The sequence below is a fragment of the Rattus norvegicus genome, chromosome 15 (assembly GCF_036323735.1).
Source record: "Rattus norvegicus strain BN/NHsdMcwi chromosome 15, GRCr8, whole genome shotgun sequence".
NCBI classification, from domain to species: Eukaryota; Metazoa; Chordata; class Mammalia; order Rodentia; family Muridae; genus Rattus; species Rattus norvegicus.
In genome coordinates, this window is record NC_086033.1 from 52,343,614 (window position 1) to 52,364,412 (window position 20,799).

A 20,799-nucleotide genomic window follows, 5' to 3' on the forward strand; every position below is an offset into this window, starting at 1 on the left:
TAACATGTAAGAAAGAGGAGGCTCATTGGGTCAAGCAGGAATTCTAAAGGGTTTGACTCCCATTAATGTGCTAAATCTTTATAGAATTAGACTTTAAAGTCAAGAGCATAAGCCAATCTAGTTGGAGTTAAAAGAATGTAAGCAGTAAAAGGAAAAAAAAATCCTCTGTTCAGGTTTATTAATTTTTCCTATGGAAAACAGGAGGAAGCAAATATATTTATTGTATGAGTCACTTAGATCCCAGAGACTTCTAGGATAGAAAAGAGGAAGTGGCGCCAGGCCCAGAAGAGGCATCATAGGTCCATCCACCCATCTGTCTGTCTGTCTGTCTGTCAGACCATCTATCTAGCACTTCTTAGGGATTTATGTACCAACTTCTGAGGGTGTGGTGATGATGCAGATACAGGTTCTGTTTGCATGGAGCTTTGGGTTGAAGAGGCACAGACAAAACCTCTTCATGGTGTGAGGCATGCTAAGAGGGTGTCACCCACAGTGGGACCAGAAAGCCTCTGTTTCTCTACCTGTGAAAGGAGAATCTCCTCCACAGAGACCCATGAGCACTGGGCATGGGAAACTCATTCCTGAAACAGATGCTGGAAGGTGAGCCCCAGGACTCACTGCTCGAAGATGTGAGCTGCCTAAAAAACCCCGTCACAGTTACTTGCCCCTGCAGGGTGTCTCATACACTTCAAAGTGATGTCAGTGTTCAGCATCTCCCTTGATCATCCTGCCTTAGGTTGACAGGGTAGGCAACTGAAATCCCAGAGGACTATTGCCAGCTCATTTCATGGGCGAATTAGATGGAAGGTGAGTGGAGGGCCCCAGACACTCTACAGACAGGCAAGAGGATATCTCGGTACACAAACCCTCCTCCATTGTTGTGACAGAAACAACTTCATGGAAGAAGGAAGGATTTATTGCAGCTCCTGGGTTTCGGGGGTGGGGTAGGGAGGGTATTAATCCATTTTGGCATGGGAGGTGTGTTTGGGGTAGGTTTGGCTGTGGTGGCAGTTGCTTGTGGTAAATCTTGTTTGTGTCTTGCTGGGTCAAGAACTAGAGGGTGCTGTGCTAGAACCACAGGTGCATATCATCTCTGAAGCCTGCCCCACACATTTCTGCTAGTTAGATCACAGTCTTAAGGCTCTACCACCTCCCCATATAGAGCTGCTAGTTGGGGATCGGGTACTCAAACCCATAGACCTGAAGGGAACATTTCAGTCTCACCCCTTCCCTTGCCTGGCAAATCCTCCTGAGAACTCACCGTATCACCGTGTTATGAGCATTGTGCTGCCCTTATACAATCAACCTCCTCTCTGGGCTGGCAGCATTTTACTTGGAAGACTGCAGGAGGCTGAGTTTCCATTGCTATCAGAGTAAAAGCCATGGCCCAGCTGATCCCTTCCCCTTTTAAGAGTAGGGGGAGAGGGGCTGGAGAGATGAATGAATAAATAAAAAAAAATTTAAAAAAAAAAGAGTAGGGGGAGAGCAGGAAGACTCTTATAGTGCTGACATTGCCGTCCTGGGGCCTACCTGGTGAATGTGGTAACTTCCTTATAGTGACTACACTCTAGAACCAAGGTGATGAGGCAGCCTTGTTGAAAACAAACAGTATATACAGCAGACAGGCACCCAGAGGCAGCCGGCTGCCCACAGGGTTGCCTTCCACAATCTCCTGATCACAGTGGATATTATTCTTGTTCCTCACAACCATGAGTTCCTTGGGCCTAAGAACAGGTGATGGTAATGATTCTTCTTTTAATGATACATTCTTTTGTGTTTAAACACTCTTTCTCACATTTCTGTACTATAGGAAACCCAATAAGATAATAGGGAAACACTAGCTCAGAGAAGTAGAGAGAAATATTCTGGATAACGGGAAAAGAAATCCTCAGAACAAGCGGTCAGGGCAATAGGGGAGATACGCAGATAAAAGCACATTCGATGAACTCTGGGCACTCTGGGCAGAGGGAAGACGCTTCGGTTTAGAAAGCAGCACTCTTGTTCTCATTTTGTATCTAAAAGCCCTTGTGAGCTGCTTTTCAGCCCCTGAATACAGGGCTAGGGCCTTTGAGTGACAGTCTGTCCCAGACCTAGTGCTGATGCTCCACCTACCTTGCCAGGCTTGGCTAAATAAAGACCTGGTCCCAGTGGGGAGCCACAGGGGTTGAGAGCTCTCCCAGGGGTGCCAAGAAGCAGGAGCTGTTTAGGAGTCTTGGCAGAAGCAGCTACTGTCCCCCATCTGTCTTAACTGAGTAGCCTGGCAGATGGCCAGTGCCTAGAGAGGCTGAGGGGTTGTTCCGGGGAGCTAGGGACTGTCAAATCCAACATTCGTCCCAGCACCAGGCTGGGTGTGGTAAATCCATGCCATCCCCAGGCAGCAGAGCAGGGAAGGTAACAGGCAAGGCAATGTCTGAGCTTTTGTCTTGCCATAGCTCTGCAGAAGGGCGGTTTCCTGGCTTATTAATGCTGTGATGGGCAAGCCTGCAGGCAGTAAGGAAGGATTGGGGTGCAGCCCTTTTTGGAACTCTGGTGAAAGGAGTTCAAATCAACACCAGCTGTGCCCACCTTGACTCATAACCTAAAGACATGACCCAAGGCGCCTTGGGTACCTTTTCTGTGTCCACTTTTCCCAACAGCCACCTGTCCTGAGAAAAATCTTGAGTGATGTAAGCACATCAGTAGGCTAGATTTTTGTCTTTAGTAAGAGTTTATTCTTTACCACAGGGTGAGAAGGACCTGCTTTCTGGTCTTGGATCTGAAGCTTATTGGCTTATGTTATGACATCATGAACAGTCTTCAATCCACGTCCGTCCATTTTAAAGGGAGGCTGGTTTTGGTCATGTCTTCCTCTGGGAAGCCATAAGACCTGGATGGGGAGGGTGAGGCTGTGTGAGGTATTCTATCTCCATCAGAGGGTACATGGATTAAGGTTGCAGCTCCATCCTGCTCCCCTCTCTCTCCAAGCAAGCAGGTTCTTCCTTCTCTAATGGGTAATGCTGGAGCTTGAGGAGCTCCTTGGGCCGGGTGAGGTCACAGAGCAGTCCCTGGTCTTGGGAAGAGGCTTAGCAGAGCGATCCCCCCTTGCAGAGATCCTACCTCTACAGGGAATGTGAAGCACAGAGAATACTGACTGACATCAATTAGAGGAATCGATGCCCAGGAGTGCAGTACGCCTCTCTTCCCATTCTGGTCTCCTCCACCCTGCTGTGAAGCCTTACTCACTCTGAGAGAACTGAAGGCTTAGTTAACCCCCAGGCTAGCTCCTTTTCTCAGGGCTGTGCCTTGGGATACTAGTTGGAGTTCTGTCATCATTAGAGAGCAACAGAGGCTGGAAGAGAGCTGGGTAAGCTCAGGACACAGGACTAGATGGACAGGTTCCTTCCTAGGTCCAAAGTACAAATAACAAAAAGGGTTTTAATTCATTCTCATGTTTTTTTTCCAGACAGGGCAGGGGGAAAGGGATTATCTCAGATGTCCTTAATGCAGGCACAGAATTTACAGAACCAGAGCTGCTATCATTTTGTTTATTCACATGGTACCCAGATTGACTAATGCAGAACCCTAGATACCAGCTACCCGACTTTATCCCACTTTGTATAGGACTTTGTATGTGTCAAACCATGAACCTGACCCATGGATTTATTGTAAGAATTAATGGAGTGTTAAGTTGTATCACGCCATCAAGTTAACTACTAATTTCTTTTTTTTTTTCTTCCCACGACAGAGCCCACAAAATGAGAGCTGTTGTCTTTATTCTAGCCTGGCGATTCTTGGGTAGATGGCAATTTCCCTCCTCCCCTTCACTGTAGTCCAAGCTGTCACCAACATCCTGCTGATTCATCTTAGAATGCACTGCCTCTGACAGTCATCTCCTGCCCATGCCCACTGCCATCTCCTGTTAAGGGCCCTCATTACCTCAGGCCAAGACTGTCACAACTGTCTCCCAACTGGTCTCCATCTTTTATACACTTGTCATATCAGTATCACTAAAATTATGATGTCACATACCTGCTGAGCCCTTTAGTGGCTCCCAGGGGCTCAAGTCTAAAGCCTGTGGTCTGTGGTGCTCTACCGTATCTGCCAATTGAATCTATTAGATCTCCTCCTACTGGGTCTCTTCCACTTGTGCCCTTGGTTCCTCTCAATGACTGGATGTCTCAGTCCTTCTTTACCTAGCCTCCCACATCACTCCCATGTCTAAAACGTCCTTAGCCAAATCTGTTCACAACTCCAGAGGGAATCTTACTTCTGTGAACAGTGAGATCCCTTTGAACAGTGATCCCAAAATCTAGTGGCATTTTCTTTCCTCCCCTCATTGGAATCCAGTTTGCCTTTGACTTGTTCCCTTTCTTTTCATAGAGCCTTGACTAACTCCATCTCCAAATGGTTCTCTAGCAGACACCTCAGCCCTATTCCCACAGTCTTTGGAACAGTTCTGAGGATGGGTAAGGCAAGCTTGTTCTGGGTGGCTAATGGTGAATATCCTGGTTTAGGCTGCTGTCCTGTTGAGTGCCTTTCTGGAGTTCCTTGTGTGTCTTGGCACAATGGGGTGCCATCTTATTATTTTTAAAGTTTTGATTGGTTTTCCTTTGGAGAGTAAGGAAGTCCCAGCCTTCTTCCTAATACCAAATGAAGATCTTCTGAACTATGTGTGGTGGTTACTCTGGGCCTCCTTACTCCTTGCTGTTCTTGCTCTTGAGGGAATCCTCTCCACAGGACAAAGGAGAGAAGGCAGGAAGTTTCATGTGTTCTCTTTCCCTCCCCCTGCATGTTAGATGCTCTGTCTGTGTCTAGGGGGTGGCCACAGGTACAGCAAGGTGGGGTCCATGAAAGCTTAGGTGTGAAAGTGCATCATGTCTCATCTCCCAAAGGACACCGCCCACCTCCATAACTTACTCTGGCAAGAGCTGTTCCCATCTTCTAGAAAGTGCTTTCTGCTTCTATAGAAACCTTGATATTGTCTAATCTCTGCTTCTCATTACTCTTAGCTCCTGTAGCCTCCTTCCCACTATGAACCCAGGAGGAAAGGGGTGAGTCAGGCATTCTATTGGCAGCTTTGGGTGCAGTGTCCTGTTTAATCTCTACACACAGGGTTTTAAGAAATATCCCCATTTTCTACACTAGCTAATTGAGGCCCAGAGAGATTAAATTGCTCTCTGCCTAATTAGTTCTCCTCAGCAGATCCTGGCAAATGCTGAACAGCAGCTTAGATTGGCAGTTGGCAGACAGTGGTGGATCTTGGTGCAGATGGGAGGGAAGAGGGGGTTCAAGGTTAGTGTGTCCCAGGGCAGATGGTGGTGGTGAATACTTCCCATTGTCCTTTGTGAGGCCTGGGTGGTCCTGAAGACCTGAAGCATCACAGTCACTTACCTCCTACTACCAGAATCCCCTGACTCTGTTCCCATGGGAACTCAGCAGAGCTCATCCTTGGCTGTCTTCTACTGATGTCTCAGCCCACTTAGCTTTTTTTCAGAACCTCTCCTCTTAGTACTCAACTAGGGCTAAACGAAGGTAAGGTCTGAGTAGAGGGGGGATTGCTAAGCAGTAATTTTGAAGCCTCTAGGGTATCCTTGAAAGAGAGGCCTTTAAGAGAGGTGGGTTAACCCCTGGATCATCAGAAGGGCCTGGAAGTAGGTGAGCAAGTGAGAGGTTTAATTTATTTAGTGGTGAAGCTTCCAGCCTCTGACTTCTGGGCTAAGAGTCCCCAGAGATTATCTCCTTGCTTTTCATCTTTTAACCTACACTTGACTGACATCAGATCCTTAAGTTCTCCAATTTTTGGAAAGAACCTAGAAGACTCTGGGAAGTAAAAAACAGGAGGGACAGAGAGAAGTCGGCATTCTATCCATTGGAATGCTCCCCTACTCAGCTACCACAGTGGTGTTATTATGGGATGTAGGGTCTAGGACCATTAGTTCTCAATGGCCAGATGAGATCCCTGTTCTGTGCCTTCCCGCCTAAATCCACAAGATGGAAGCTGCCCCTCCAGCTTTCCCACCAGCAGCTAAGGTTGCTGGGTTTATGAGTTCCGAGTTACCCGCCTCTTCACACGAAGTACACTAAGCAAATTCACAGCACTTCCTCTATCCCACCACCTTAATATTTAATAATGTATTTTAAAAGCTACTCCCTAATAAGCTTGGGATGGGATGTTGACCTTCTTCTTCTTCTTCTTCTTCTTCTTCTTCTTCTTCTTCTTCTTCTTCTTCTTCTTCTTCTTCTTCTTCTTCTTCTTCTTCTTCTTCTTCTTCTCCTCCTTCTCCTTCTCCTTCTTCTCCTGCTCCTTCTCCTTCCCCTTCCCCTTCCCCTTCCCCTTCCTCTTCCTCTCCTCCTCCCCCTTCCTTCCTTCTTTCTTTTTTTTTTTTTGGCAGTGTAGAAAGTTGAACCTGGCCCCGGGGACCCCATACAAGACATAGGATTGAGAAATGCCAGGGCAGCCGAGGATGTGCCAGAGAGAAGCATGGAACTGGGGTGCTCAGTGCGCGTGGGCTGTATGATCCCAAGAGCGCTGCTGCGTGTGTGCACCGCCTGTCTGCCTTGCCACCTCTGTCAGCAACCTCACTTCGCCTTCAACCCTTTTCCAGCCAGACGTTTCTTTTTTGGTGCCTCTGGACTTTTATTGTAAATTCTTATGACTAAAATACGCCGGTGAGCTGGGCCCAAAGACAGATGGATCAATTGTCCCCCTTCCCGGCGTGGGGAGGAGTCTCCATCCGGAAGGGTCCCCACCCGCAGCTTCGGGAACCGGGAGTGGCCATAGTTCCCTGACTAGCTCTAGGGAGGAGTCCAGGAGATCTCTGTGTGCGGGGTAGGGGTGGGAAGCGGAGGCCTGGGTGCCTCCTGTCTTGGGGCCCCCCAGTGGGGTGGAGTGTCAACCTGGGCTGGATACTTCCAGCGCGGTTGTGGCTGGTTCACTGGTCTTGGAGGAGGTAGTTGGGACCCTAAACAGCCTTCTTTCTGGTCTGGTGAAGGAGAGACCAACTGGGGAAGAGAGATCTAGATTGGCCGGAAAGCTGGTGTGTGTGTGTGTGTGTGTGTGTGTGTGTGTGTGTTGGGGAGCGCGCGGGGTGGGGTGGCAAGCTAGGCACCAGTGTGTAGTAAAAGTTCCTAAGCTCCGCATGCAGAACACACGTGTAGGAGCGCGGGGTTAGAGCCAGGGAGACAGGGCTGGCCTACAAGGGCATCTTGGGGTTCCCTAGTGCTTTTGGGGAGATGCTCAGACCGTCTCCCAACGAGGAATACATCAGCTAGCGGAGAGTGGTGCTCTCTCATCCAGACCTGGACCACCATGCCAGTGTTTTTCTACTGCCCTGCCCCCACGCCTCCAGGATGGCTCCAGCACCCGGGTCTCAGTGTCCCCCTAGCCTCGCTCAGGCTTCCGAAACCTCATGGCCCTGGGGGGTCTAGTGCGGAGGCGGTGGTACTTGGAGAACGCAAGCCTTCCCCTAGCCAGGAAGAGAGGTTGGATGGAGAGGAGGGGGCGGGAGGCTTGGTAGGTTTGAGCGTGGACACTGGCCGGGGGATCTAGTCGGTTTCCGGCCAAGGCACAGGCTAATCCCAGCAAGGGCGGGCAGTTGAGCTTAGGGAGCCAGAGGTGGAGCTCACCCCTAGGCCACTGTTCCCGGGAGCCAGCAACACTCCAGTGTTGGTTCCATCACCGGCGAGTCGCTCGCTACCACCGCTGCTGCAGAGTGTAGCTGCTCCGCCGCGCTCCCGCGCTCTGCGCTGCCAGCCGCCAGGGAGCCGGGGTGCTGAGCCCGGAGCAGAGGAAAGGGGCGAGGCGCGAGAGCCTAGGCGAGGGAGCCGCGAAGGGGGAGGGGGCGGGCTGAGGGAGGAGCAGGGGGAGAGAGTAGGGAGGGGAGGAGAGAGGGCGTGAGGGAGAGCGGAGACCGAGAGCAAAGAGCGAGAGCGAGGGAGAGGAGAGGAGAGGAGAGGAGAGGAGGGGAGAGAGGAGAGGGAGGGAGGAAAGACACGCAAGCACAGGCACACCGGCTCTGGAATTCCATTAGAAAAAAGTGAGCCGAGCAAGGGTTAGCGGGAGAAGATTTTTTTTTTTTTGAATCTTTTTCTTCGTCTTGGTGCCAAAGAAGCGACTCTGGTCTCCCGTCCTAGAAGCTCCTACTGGATTGCTCCTATTCCGTCGGTGGATTTCTTTCCTATTCGCATTTATTCTGACCCCCTCCCTCGCTGCTTCCTTCCAGCCCTTCACTTTCAGATCGCCTCGCCCCCACCTCTCCAGTCCCCTCCTGGGAAGTGCAGGGGAATTGGACCCACGGGGACTCACGCCTTCCCGGACGCGCGAGCAAAGGGCTGGGCTGACCTCAGGACCAGGCTGTTGGCTTAGAAGGCAGCCAGACACATAGCTACGTGTGTTTGATTTCAGTGGCAAGGGGGGACGTCGAGAGGCAGCCCACCGCCCGCCTCCTACCCCTCCCCCTCCAACCAGCAGTGAGAATCCCAGGACTCGGGATCTTCAACCGGCGGCCGCCCGGCGGGATCTCCGCATTGGATTTGGGGGTCGTTATTGCTCGGCTGTTATTATTATCGTTATTTTATTTTTATTTTTTAAACCTAAGGGAGAAAGACACATACACACAAAACTGTGGGATTTATTTAACATGATCTTGGCAAACGCCTTCTGCCTCTTCTTCTTTTTAGGTGAGTAGCTGCAGGTGGCGAGTCTGGGGGCCAAAGGGGCTGCGTGCGTTCAGCCGCCCACTGGAAGCTGGGCATGCGGGGATGGAGTTGGGGGGCTGCGAGCGGGGCGCCGCGGGAGACACCGAGAGGGCGCGCCGAGCTGGGGGTCGGGGCTTGGGGCTCCGGGGAGGCGAACTGCCCGGGAGGGTCTGGAGGAGGGAGCTGTGCAGGGCTAGCTGGTTGTGCGGAGGACTGAGAAGGAGACTTCCAACATTCAAACCTTCTCCGCACGCACTCCCGCGCCGCGCGCGCACACACCGATACACACTCTTACTTGCAGGCCGTGATAGCGCTCATTTCCCTCAAAATAATGGGTTCAATTTGCAACAACTTAGGAAGGAAAAAAAAATGCAACTCTTGGTGTGAAAGAAAAGAGGGAGGGGAGAGGCTGGCGGGAGCTATCAAGCCTGTCCCTCCTTTCTGTGGGTTTCTGCGGGAGGTCCAGGTTTGGATGTTTGCGGGTAGCCCTTGTAGTCACCTCCTACCTGCCAATCAGTCTGAGGAACGTACCCTATCTCTCCACTTTCGGTAGCACTTTGCAAGTTTTTTTTTTTTCCTACCCACTGCCTCTCTTCCCAAGCCAGATGGGTAGGTGGAGCTCAGCCTTGCAAATAGGTGTTCAAGGCCTTCAGAGCAATAGCCTTGGGGCCTAGGGTTAGTGGCACAGGAAAGTGGAGGCCAAAGTTTGCCCCTTGGAAAGGAGAAGATGGTGCGAGGAATGCCAGAAAAGGGCAAAAACAGATCTTAACAAAGACCACTTACTAATCATCCTGTAAGCTCCCTCCCTCTCTGACAGGGGGAGTGGCTGCCCAGTGGTTCTGAGCTCCAGCAGCGACTCCCCCCTCCCCTTATACTTTGTAAAATCTCAGCTGCTTAGGAAGCAAGGTATAGGGATAGATAGCGATTTCCTCTCACACAGGTAAAGAAAAGATGTTTACAGGCTGGAGAGATGGCTCAGCCGTTAACGGCTAGGCTCATAACCAAAAATATAAGAAAAGATGTTTACAAGGCTATATGTGGACCCAGGGTCCCCAGGCAAGGTTACTGTTAGGGAATTCTGAAAAGTGTGTGTGTGTGTGTGTGTGTGTGTGTGTGTGTGTGTGTGTGTGTGTGTGTGCCATCTGCTTTCAGTACAGGTGCTGTTCCGCTTGCTGGCAATCCAGAGTGAGGTAGCTACCAAGCAGGGATCAAGAGATCTCCCTTACCTTCAGCAGAAAAGGGCTCCGGAGAGTCCAGACAGGGAGGTAGACTTTGCTTATGGAAGATGTGCATGGTCTAAGAAGTGCCCTCCAGGTTGGCCCTGCGGATTTGTGGTCAGGGAGAGTCAATATTGGCTGTTTCTTGGATCCTTTGCCTGCTCACAGACTTTCTACCTCCCAGCTATGCATTCCCAGGGGATCTAGCCCTGCCCTGGGGTGTGGTCTTCACCATACTTGCTTTCCCCACATGTCAGTAACCCTGTGGGTAGGAGGAACAGGGTAAGAGGGTTGAAAATGCTCTGGGCTCACTCTCATCCTGCAGCCCTTTCCAGCAGCCTTGGAGAAGTGAACTCTCATTCTGAATGAACTGTCACAAAATTTGACCTTTTCTTCATTAATGGTCTGAAAACGCAGCTTTCTGGGGTCTTAGAATGATCAGAGTCAAGAAGAAAACATTGCATTCCAGGTAAAACCAGCCAGATTGCCTGCTGTTGAGTTGCACCCCTCCCTCATAAAGGATGCATGCTTCCAGGTATAGGGGTCCCTTCCGAGGGGCAGTAGTAGATGAATACAGTCCTCTCCAGTGTCAGACCACAAGTTGCACATCGGGTGATCCTAGCTGAGGAGTCAGCTCTCCTCAGCGGTAGCAATAGGTATCCTGCCCATAATGGGTGTGTACGGGTGAGTGCACGTATGTGTGTAGAGTATGAGCAGGGCCCACCACTGCCTGCTCCCCAGGGGCGAGATGGGAAGTGGAGGAGAGGGTTGCCTGATACCTCCTTGAGTTATGACCCTTCAGTTCCCTATCCCTTGAGAAGTCCCTCTCCAAAGCTGGGCACAGGTGACAGAGCAGGGGATTCTGAAGGGCTCTGATGGAATGGGATGATGGTGTGAAGGAAACTTAAATCCAAAGGCCTTTTCCTGGCCAGAAGACTACAGTTGGGAACCACTTGGAAAGTCTGTTTAATGTGGAGGTTCCTTAGCAGTTTGAGATTTCAGTCTTAAGCAGTTTGGCTGGGGCCATGGTGAAGAGTGCCCCACCCCCTTCAGAGGGCTTTTCCAAAGGTTCTGAGTGAGATCTAGTGTCAAGAGGACTGTGGTGGAGAGAAAAGGCTTTTTAGCCCAACCATCCAGATTTTCAATGTTGGCATAGGATGCAATGGAGAGAGAGAACAGAGTGGGCAGAGGACCAAGCCCCCGCTGGTCTTCTAGCACACATTTTGTCTATTGAGGGAACTGTAGATGCAGGAGGGCAACCTGGACCTCTACCTTCCCCTCCCCAGTACTCCCTAGAACTGTTATACACTGTCTATTCTTGATAAATCCAAGTTTCCTTCCTCTAGGCCATGAAGGTAGCCTTTTCTTCTGATTCTTGGCTAGCCTCTCCAGGTTACTGTGATTTCCTTCTCTGATTGGACTTGGTTGCTTCTGTCCCAGAGATAGGGACAGTCCTTGAAAGGATGTCCTGGTCCTCTGCAGAATATATCCTTGCCTTTCATGAACACCAGTTGACAGGATGAGGAAACCCTTGATACTGGCATGGGAGCCAACAGAGGCTTGCGTTAAGGACATCAAGGGGACTCTTGGCTCTAGCTGTAGACCAGGCCGAAGGAGTTGCTTTCTTTCTGCATTCCCTGAAATGCAGACTGACTTTAAACTTGTGTAAATTCTGAGCCCATAGAAAGCCCAGGATGCTGGCATGTCTTATCCCGAGGCCCTGTGTCCCATTCTGTGTTCCCCTTTAGCTCAGTCAGGTGGAAGGTGAAGTCCTGTGGAACCCTGGGACAAAGTCAGTGAGAATGCAGAGCTGGCTGGCTGACCAAGAGAGCAGCTGACAGGTGCAAGTTGGGGGTGTGGTAGTTCAGCTGTTCCTGGGTGGCCCAGAGGCACTGGAGTCCTGTAAAGGGATGCAGGAATCTGCTGAAGCCTTGAAAGAAAGCTGCTACCTCAGCTGTTGTGGAGGACACATCTTGGGCTAGTGCCTGGGCAGATCTTGTTTTCAGCAACTCCCACTTTGTACACGTTTTGACCACTTGTCTTGTTTTATCGTGGTTGCGTTCTTCCGCTCTTTCTGTTCTGGGGTGGGGGTACGGTCAGCAAGAGAAGAAGTTTTCCTTTGCTGTAATTGGAGCCTCCTCCATTGGGAGTCCAACTTCCTTCCATCTCCTTTGCTGTTTCCTACTGGGAATGATCTCCACCTCACCCCACCAGCTCTGGGGAGTGACAGGCTTGCTGTGTACAGCTCTACCTGTAGGTGTCGCTGTCTCCCTGCAGTAACTCCCCCATGAACAGGGCCTCCTAGGGAGAAGGCCTGAGAGTGGCAGCTCTGGATGTGGATGGGTTAGGGGGATTCTGCAGTCTTCTGAGGAAGGGACGACTGACCTAGAATTTTATTGTTTTGAGGTGGGAGGGAGTGGAGGAAGTCTCTCAAATTATTCTTTGGGTCTTGCAGAAGGCAATCTTTGCTCTGGCAGAGATATGTGGCTTTTTGAGGGGCAGGGTCTGGAGTTAGGGCTTTAGGAAGGACAGGGAGACAGGAAGATGTCATCTGTATCTGGAGGGAACCATTTTGGAAGCTTGGCTTTGAAAGGGTTGGGCTAGCTTCACTCCGCTGCTCTTCATGTCCAGTCCTCAGGCTCCTCCCTTCTGGGAACACTGTGGGAGGCAGATAAGAGGGGGGTGGGCTGAAGTCTTACTCAGGCTAGAAGGCAGGGCTTGAAGCAGGAGAATTCTTTCCTTTCTAGAGTTGATTTATTATTTTGCTTTTGGGAGGAAGAAAAAAAAACCAGAGAGGAAGAGAGAGAGAGAGAGAGAGAGAGAGAGAGAGAGAGAGAGAGAGAGAGAGAGAACACGAACATATTTAAATGGAAAAAGGGAAAGGTAGTGAGGTCTGTTGAGAACAGAATCCTTGGGAGACAGGAAGCAGGACATGATGGTGGAGGTGGAAGAAGCAGGTCCTGATGGGGAAGGAGCACAAGGGAGTGGATTTGTTCCTGAGCTCTGGCTAATGCAGTCTCCTTTGCATGGGGCTGGGGAGGAACTTGACCATGCAGACACTTTTTCAGGCCTCTGTCTGGTGTGAAGTTGGCAGATACAAGCAAGGCCCGAAAGGGGTCTCAGCTTCTCTCTCCTGGGCCTCCTGGACTGAGTTAGGCTTGCTTCTGGTTGTCTTCTAAAGGCACGGTGATACAGAATGATGAGACTAGGCTGGAGGGGGCTTTCTGCTTCTCTGTGTGTGACCTTGAGTTATCTCCCTTCGTTGGATCCGAGCTTTCCTGGAATATGATGTTGAATATGAATATGAGTTCTGCCTAAGGTCCAGACAGGCTCTGAGGGTTAACTGACTTTTGGAGCCTTCAAATCAATACCTTGGATGGAGTGGGGGTTTGTCCAATGGGAGTTGAGGCAAGATCCCTTTGCATAAGCCTTGCCACATCATGTTGAAGCCATGCCATTCTGTCTGGACTATTGGCATCTTACCTTTCCAGCAGTTTCAGTGAAGGCCTTCCTGGATTTATCATTCTGTGTTCCACTGCCTAGGATTGTGCTCAAGAGGAAATGAATGTGAACCATGGTTGTAGGGGAGTATGGCCAACCAGGTTGGGTCTGTGTTGACCTTGGTCTTGGTGTTCTTTTGTGTAAAGTGGGTGAGAAGTTCCTTCAAACCTTAGGCCTACATTGGGGTCAGAGACTGTGGTGGCCCTCATTCATGCTTGTCTTCCCTTCCCACTACCCAGACGAAACCCTCCGCTCTTTGGCCAGCCCTTCCTCCCTGCAGGGCTCTGAGCTCCACGGCTGGCGCCCCCAAGTGGACTGTGTCCGGGCCAATGAGCTGTGTGCGGCTGAATCCAACTGCAGCTCCAGGTACCGCACCCTTCGGCAGTGCCTGGCAGGCCGGGATCGCAATACCATGCTGGCCAATAAGGAGTGCCAGGCAGCCCTGGAGGTCTTGCAGGAAAGCCCACTGTATGACTGCCGCTGCAAGCGGGGCATGAAGAAGGAGCTGCAGTGTCTGCAGATCTACTGGAGCATCCATCTGGGGCTGACAGAGGGTAAGCCTGGGTGGGTTCCAAGGAAGGGTGGCAATGGGTAAGGGGGCTGTATCTGGCCAGGGATCCAGAAGGAAGGAAGAACTTGCTAAAAGGGTGACCTGATTTGCTCTCTATTTTGAATCTAGCGACAGTAGCTACCCCTCCTAGGAGGTCAATGGTGATTGAGGAAGGGAGATGACAAGGGTAGAGAATGAACTGGATGTCGGATGCCAGCAAGGGCAGCAGGAAGCTGTGCCCATGAGAGGAAAGAGACACCAGGCAGATGTATAAGTGAGAATGGGAGGTATCAGCCCCTGCCACTCTGATGCCCTCTTCTCTGGAGCAGAGCCCAGAGTCTTGCCTCCTTCATGGTCTCTGGGTCCAATGGCTGACCTAGACACTTTACACAGAGCTTAGGATTTCAGGAAGGGACATAAGCAACAGGTTCTATGACTCCAGGCAAGCTCTCTTGAAGCCTGCCCAAGGCAGAACTTAAAAGCCCCCCCCCCCCAATGACACCTCCTCAGTACTCCTCAGTCCAGGCAGGGGCTTGAGATTTCGAGCCTTCAGATGATTGGTCAACTTGGCAAGATGTTTATTTACTACCTCAGCAAATATGTATTGAGAGTGCACTGTTTGCTGTGTTTTATCGGAATAGTCTAGGATCTGGTGTAGCCTTTGCCTTTATGGGACTTAAGGTCTGGGGTGGGTTCAGTAAGTGAGGTGGTGCTTGCCCTTAAGTGTTATGATGGAAAGACTCAGAGTATGGTAGGGACACCTCAGAGGAGCATCAAAGCCCTTGTTATAAAGTTAAAGAGCCAGGGTTTGGTGTGTGTGTGTGTGTGTGTGTGTGTGTGTGTGTGTGTGTGTGTGTGTGTTGTCTCCAGGCTGGGATGGAATCACACTACCCAGGGAAAGGACACACTAAGAGAGGGTTGGTGGAGGGAGAGGCACATCAGGGTCAGGCCTGAGAGTTGAATCTTCACGAGGAACTAACTATAAGTAGCTGGACAATCTAGAGCATGGGTTGGAAGGGTTAGAGGCTAAGAGGAAAGAGATCTGGTGGAACAGAGGAAGCCTGAACGTTTTTAATTCAGATTTCAAGGGATCTGATCAGATTGATGCTTCAGAAGAATTTCCATTGTAGTTTGGGGACAACAGTCAGTTGTAGGGATTGTGACCCTAGGAAGAAGTAATGGTGGCAGGAACAGGACAGGGCAACCAAGGAGAAGATGGAATCTAAGTGCTTCTTAACAAGGTAGAATCAACAGATTTTGGCAACTACTGCCTATGAGACAGGAAGGAGAGAGTGGAAAAGGAAGGCACCCCAGCTTCCTGTGCTTGCAAAGTAGAAATGGGCAGGGGGCTTGCTGTTTCTCTGGGGCTCCTTACCTGTCATTTGTCAAGCCCTGCAGATATACAGGCAGAGAGCTCAGGGGAGGATACGGTTCTAGAGAGATTCTGGGTTGTACCATGTTTGGAAGCTGGAGCTAAGACAGTGGGTATAGTCACAGAGCAGTAGGCAGTGGAAATATCCCTGGACAACTGTCCTTAAGGGACAGGCTGGAGAGGAGAGTGCAGAGAAGGCTCTGGAAGAGAATTGGGAGGACCATCAAGGAAACAGAAAAGACTCAGTAACAGCTCACACACTTTAGGTCAGGCAGGAGAAAGACTGAGGCATCCCTGCTGCCACTCTGGTAAGCCTTCTAAGGTGGCTTCTAGGGGAAGGGCTGTGGTTAGGGGAAGAATGGAAGTAGGGGATTGGACATGATGGACATAGATAAGTTTTCCCAGATTTTTTCTGTGAAGGGGACAGAAGGATGACCTATTTTTTCTTTTAAAGATGTCTAAACCCCAAAGGGGGGTGGATGGAGAGGCTAGGGGACAGCAACAGGAAGTTCTCTGTGCATTTGTGCCTCTGGGGGTGAGGAGAGGAGGTGAGGCCAGGGCTAGTACTGGGCCACTAACCTAAGATGAGAGTTTCCTTGCAGAGTACCAGAAGGGAAGGATGAAAGGAGGGAGTAGAGTCCCGAGAGAGGGATCTCCAGCAGTCACCAAAACGGCTCAGATATGCTCTGAACATATGCTAGGAAATGCGGGTATTTAGTAATGGTATTTCTGCTGTCGAGATCAGAATAGTCCTGTGGCTTTAGTGGCCACCTCTCCCTAGCAACTGCATTCTGAGAGCTAGAAGCACCGAGGAAGGTAAGGCTGTCCTAACACACATGTACTTCTCCATACATGACACAAGGGACCATTTACCTAATGGTCTGCCTCTAGCACGTACATCGTGATGCCTCCTGCTTCTGGAATTGGATAGTTCTGCTGTTTGGTTTCATTTTCAGAGCTTTTAAAGAAGTATTTTTTTATTATTTTTAGTTATGTGCAGGTGTGTATGTCTGCATGTGGCTATGAGCACATGAGTAGAGAGGTGCCCATGGAAGCCAGAGGCATCAGATTCTCCAGAGTTAAAAGAGTTTCAGACAGTTGTGAACCTGCTGAGAACTGAACTATGTCTTCAGACAGCCAGCAGAGGTGGGCTGGCTTGGGCTGTGTAACAGGAGACGGGGTGGTGATAGAAGAGTTGAGTAGAGGTGCCCGAGGGTTGATTGGCTTTCTTAGCAGGTGGCTTTCTTAGCAGGAGCCGTGCTGTCACCTTGGTGGCTTCCTTTGGCATTGTTCAGGACAACCTGTGATCAGAAGCAGATGAGGCATTTCTCTGTGGTGGTAGCAGTGAGCACAGTGCTTGTTCATTTGCTTGGCAGTGCCAGTCAGTCTTCAAGGCCCCTTTGCACTTGAAATATCTCACTATACATCTCTCTCTGGTTCCATGTCGTGAGATGATTTTTGAGTTAATTTTCTCAATGACAACCTGTTAACACTACTTACTATATGCCTCAAAGGAGAGGATATTGGCCCCACTGAAGCCAGTACCTATGCTCTCCAGTGAGGGTTCCAGAAGTACATCCCATCCTGCCCCTTCCTACAGAAGCGTGCCTCTTCTCTCTAAGAGATTGCTTCTTCTCCTAGACCTTAGGGCTGGGGATTCCCCATGAAGAGAAGCCAGGAGGCCTTTGAACCTGTGAGTGATAAGGTCTACTCAAGAGTTAGTTATTCATGGTAAGGTTGAGCCATTTCCCTAGACGAGGCTGTGGGTACCTTCTCCCTGCACATTAATAGTACTTAGTTGGGCTGGGTCTGGGGCCAAGGGGAGAGTAAGACCCACTGAGAGAGGACAGGAGAGAGGAGAGATGATTGGAGGGATCTTCCTCCAGTTTCTGGTTTCTCTCTGATGCTGAGATGGATGGGACTTGCTTAGGTTTTTGCTTCCTCCACCCAAGGCCAGGACCTACACATGTAGTAGGAGCTGAGGTTGCACTTGAGGAAGGAGAGCTAGTGTATCAGGCACATGGCCTCTGAAGAGGTGGCTGCTGAATTTAGGGAGTCAGAACTGTAACACATTAGAACTGTAACACATTAACCTTGGTTGTAGGGGAAGCTGAGGCACAGGGGTAGAATGGCTGTCCAGGGCATACAGCAAGTTGGTAGCTGAATTCAGGGGCCTTACACAAAGTTTCCTTCAGTTGTGCTGAGGGCAATTCTGTGGCTGGGACAGTGGTGTGGGGGTCTCCTTTCTCCTGTCATTACAACTGTGTATGGCCATGATGGATATCACCAATGGCTGCTCCAAAGTTGACTCTGAAGTTCAGGGCCCCTAATCTTTAGACCATGAAGAGCAAAGGCCCACCCCAAGTGACAGTTCCTAGGACCTACATCCTGGATCTGGCTTCAGTGGCCCTGACATTTCCTGGTGCACCCAGCTGCAGGACCATTTAAATGACAGTGGGTTTAGAGAGATTGAACTCTCGATCAGCCAATGGTATGTGCTGCCCTACAACCAGACACATGGCTGTGTATGGCAAGGTGGCAGTTGGACCGTGCTGGGGAACAGTCCAGGGGCAGCAGAGCTCTGACCATAGGGCCTATCGAAGGGCCACACAATATTTTGGAGAGTGGCATAGAGTGAGAGAGCACTGGGCTTAGGGTCCCCGCTCTGGGTTTAAAGCCAGGCTGTGCTGCTTACTAGGTGATGAAATTAAATCACTTTGGAGCAAGTTACTTATCTCTGTGCTTCTTGCTCCTTGTCGCACAGTAGGTGAGCAATAGTACCTGGCTTGCAGGGTGGCAAAGAAGTGGGTTAGTGTGTCAGAAGTATGTTTGGTGTGCAGAAAGTGCAAAACAGCTTTATGTTTTCCTCCTTACAGCAACTCCCACGCTCTTATATTATTTGACTCTAATACAAGGCAGTGCCTGGGGGCCCCACCCCTAGGACTCTCCTAGGGAAGAATAAGTAAGCCTCAGTGGGTAAAATGGATGGCACTTAGACCATGAGAGGCAATGGATCAAGTTTCTATTCTAGTGGGGCACACACTGTGTGTGCTGGGTGCTGCCTGGCACCCAGCATTTCCCATGAGGCAAAATGCAGGTTAGAGATCCTCTTAACAGGAGGAAGAAAGCTTCTTCCCTATGCTTTGGGTGTCTGTGGCCAAGGTTGCCGATACCTTCTGTAGTGAGGAAAGTACTTAGCAGCTGTGAAGCATTCCAGAGCTAGCTGGATCTCCAATCCTGGCTCTCTGTGGCCTCTTGGGCTAGATGAAGGAACCTCTTGCAGAGGTAGTCTCTGCTCCCTCTGGTAGGGACATCCTGCATAGATACTGCTCACTCAGGCTCTCTGTAGGCCAGGGTGCCTGCCTGTGGTGCCAGGCCCTGCCGGATAGAAAATCAATGTGTGAGGCTGTGGGTCAGCCCCTGTCTGCCCCTCCCCATCACCACACACACAGTCTGAGTGAGTTTGCATTGATTTTGCCTCACTGGTCAGGTCTCCTGAGGATATTTCCCTTTCTTGCAAGGTGTTTGCAGAGGGCATGGGATTCTTGATAATGTGGTGGGGGGTCTCCTGGGCATCCTGGGCCATTTATTTCCTGTCATTCACTTGCTTTTCTACTACAATCCTCCGATGTCCTCAGAAGCTCCGAGGAGGCACATGAGTTAACAGGTAGAGGAGAGGTTAGAAGCATGTGTGTTAGAGGCTAGGCAGATAGGAGCATGGGCTCAGACCCGTTACCTAGTGGCTTTTAATGTTTCCAGCTAGACTACTTTTCTGATGACATGATGTGAAGCAATGGGGGAAATTCTGAGTGTGCATCCCCAGGAGACCAGTTTAGTACTGGGTCTACCGCATGAAGCTGTAGGACACCTCCACCCCCAGGTAAACATTGCTGGGTTACCCCAGAGCTCTCTTTTGTGAAATGAGGAAATTGAACTAAAAGCATCTTAGTAAGACCCCTGTCTCCAGACTCTGTGATGTGTACTTGACCTTCTGAGGGCTAGCGTTCTTCCCAGACTCCTTTGGAGAGGGTTGGTCTGCAGGGAAGTCACATGGCAGGCAATCATACCTGGTCTAGTTGGTGAGAAGTAACTTGTCTCTGCAAAACGAACTCTCACCCCTAACTCACTGTCACGGTGTTTTCCAACTTGGCAAGAGCTGCCCTCGTTCTCATCCTGGGGTGTGTTAATGGAACTGTCTTAGGTAGAGTTGCTGTCTGGTGGGGGTGCTTTGCCTGAGGGAAGTCTCATGTCTACCTTCTTCCAGGTGAGGAGTTCTATGAAGCTTCCCCCTATGAGCCTGTGACCTCGCGCCTCTCGGACATCTTCAGGCTCGCTTCAATCTTCTCAGGTAAGTGACCCTTGCTAGTGCTTGTCCCACTTCCTCTTCTCCCTGGGGTGTGGCCCATTCATCTCTTGGACTCAGGTGCTTTTCCTGGTCGCCTCTTGGTTCTGTGCTTCACCTGCCTGCTCCTCACCAGTTTTCAGCTCCAGCTCCTGGCTTCTGGGAAGCCATCTGGCCGTCTTCCTGCAGCGGTGCTTGGAGTTAAGCGTTTGCCTGATTTGTTGGTGGTCATAGATAGGTCTTGAATCTGAAACCCAGTGCTGTTCTGATGTCTCCTCAGCCGTCTTACTCCTGCTTCCATTTCTGCTTCTCTAGCTCCTCGGTTTGGCACTTTCTTTGGCTGTGTTGCTCACCGACCTCTTTATGCCTCAGTTTCTTCGTTTGTGAGGTGAGGAAGCCGCCCTCTGCTTGGGTGAGCAGTGAGTCAGGAGACTGTAAAGCACATGGCAGGCCGAAGGATTCTTGTGTTCTGGAAATACTGGTTATGTTTGTTGGTATAGATTTAGAGTGTCATCTTAAACATCCAAATCCAAAATGCTCTAAGAGTTCAAGTGTGTCGAGTAGTGAGATGATGCCTCAGGGGCAAACTCTACAGCTGGCCTGATGTGATGGGACATAGCTTATAACATAAGGGTGCCTCAGGTTGTGTGTATCCGTATGCACAACACAGTATCATTTTGTGTTTGGGTCCCAGCTCTATACATCTCATTATGTATATGCAAATATCGCCAAACTGGTGACCATCTGAAACACTGAGCTCGCCTGGTCCTTAGCAGCTCAGGTAAGGGATCCTCTGTTATATTTGTGTCACCACTACTCAGTTTGCTCCAGGTTTTCTTTCCATTTAGTGAGCCACCAGAGAGGCATCTGCAGCAGGAATCTCCTACTCCTGGGTGATTCCCTCGAGGAATGAGAAAGACCATGCTGGGCACTCGCTTTACCTGGTTGGGTCTATGATTAAGAATGAGAGGAGAGATTTAGCCAATAAAGCACTGGCTTTGCAAGTGTGAGGACCTGTGTTTGATTCCCAGCGCCCGTGTGAAACAGTTGAGCGTGCATGGCTGTGCAAACTTCTCATCCCAGTGCTGGAGAGGTGGAGGCAGGAGGATACCTGGGACTTGCTTGCTTGCCAGCCTAGCCT

The 20,799-nt window shown here is 50.4% G+C and overlaps 1 protein-coding gene across 3 annotated transcripts in view; it reads left to right on the forward strand.

Annotated features, from left to right (window-relative positions):
* Nucleotides 1-7,885: 7,885 nt before the first annotated feature.
* The window catches only part of Gfra2 (GDNF family receptor alpha 2), a 91,871-nt gene continuing 78,957 nt past the window's right edge, over nt 7,886-20,799 (forward strand). Inside the window, exons 1-3 of one of the 3 annotated variants that reach the window (NM_012750.2) lie at nt 8,499-8,658; nt 13,634-13,948; nt 19,581-19,664. In NM_012750.2, the coding sequence (NP_036882.1) occupies nt 8,619-8,658; nt 13,634-13,948; nt 19,581-19,664 (439 nt within the window). In that variant the 5' untranslated portion in view covers nt 8,499-8,618. Of the gene's footprint in view, nt 8,659-13,633; nt 13,949-19,580; nt 19,665-20,799 lie in introns of all 3 variants that reach the window. The other 2 variants (XM_017599582.3, XM_017599583.3) reach the window with 2 other exon arrangements.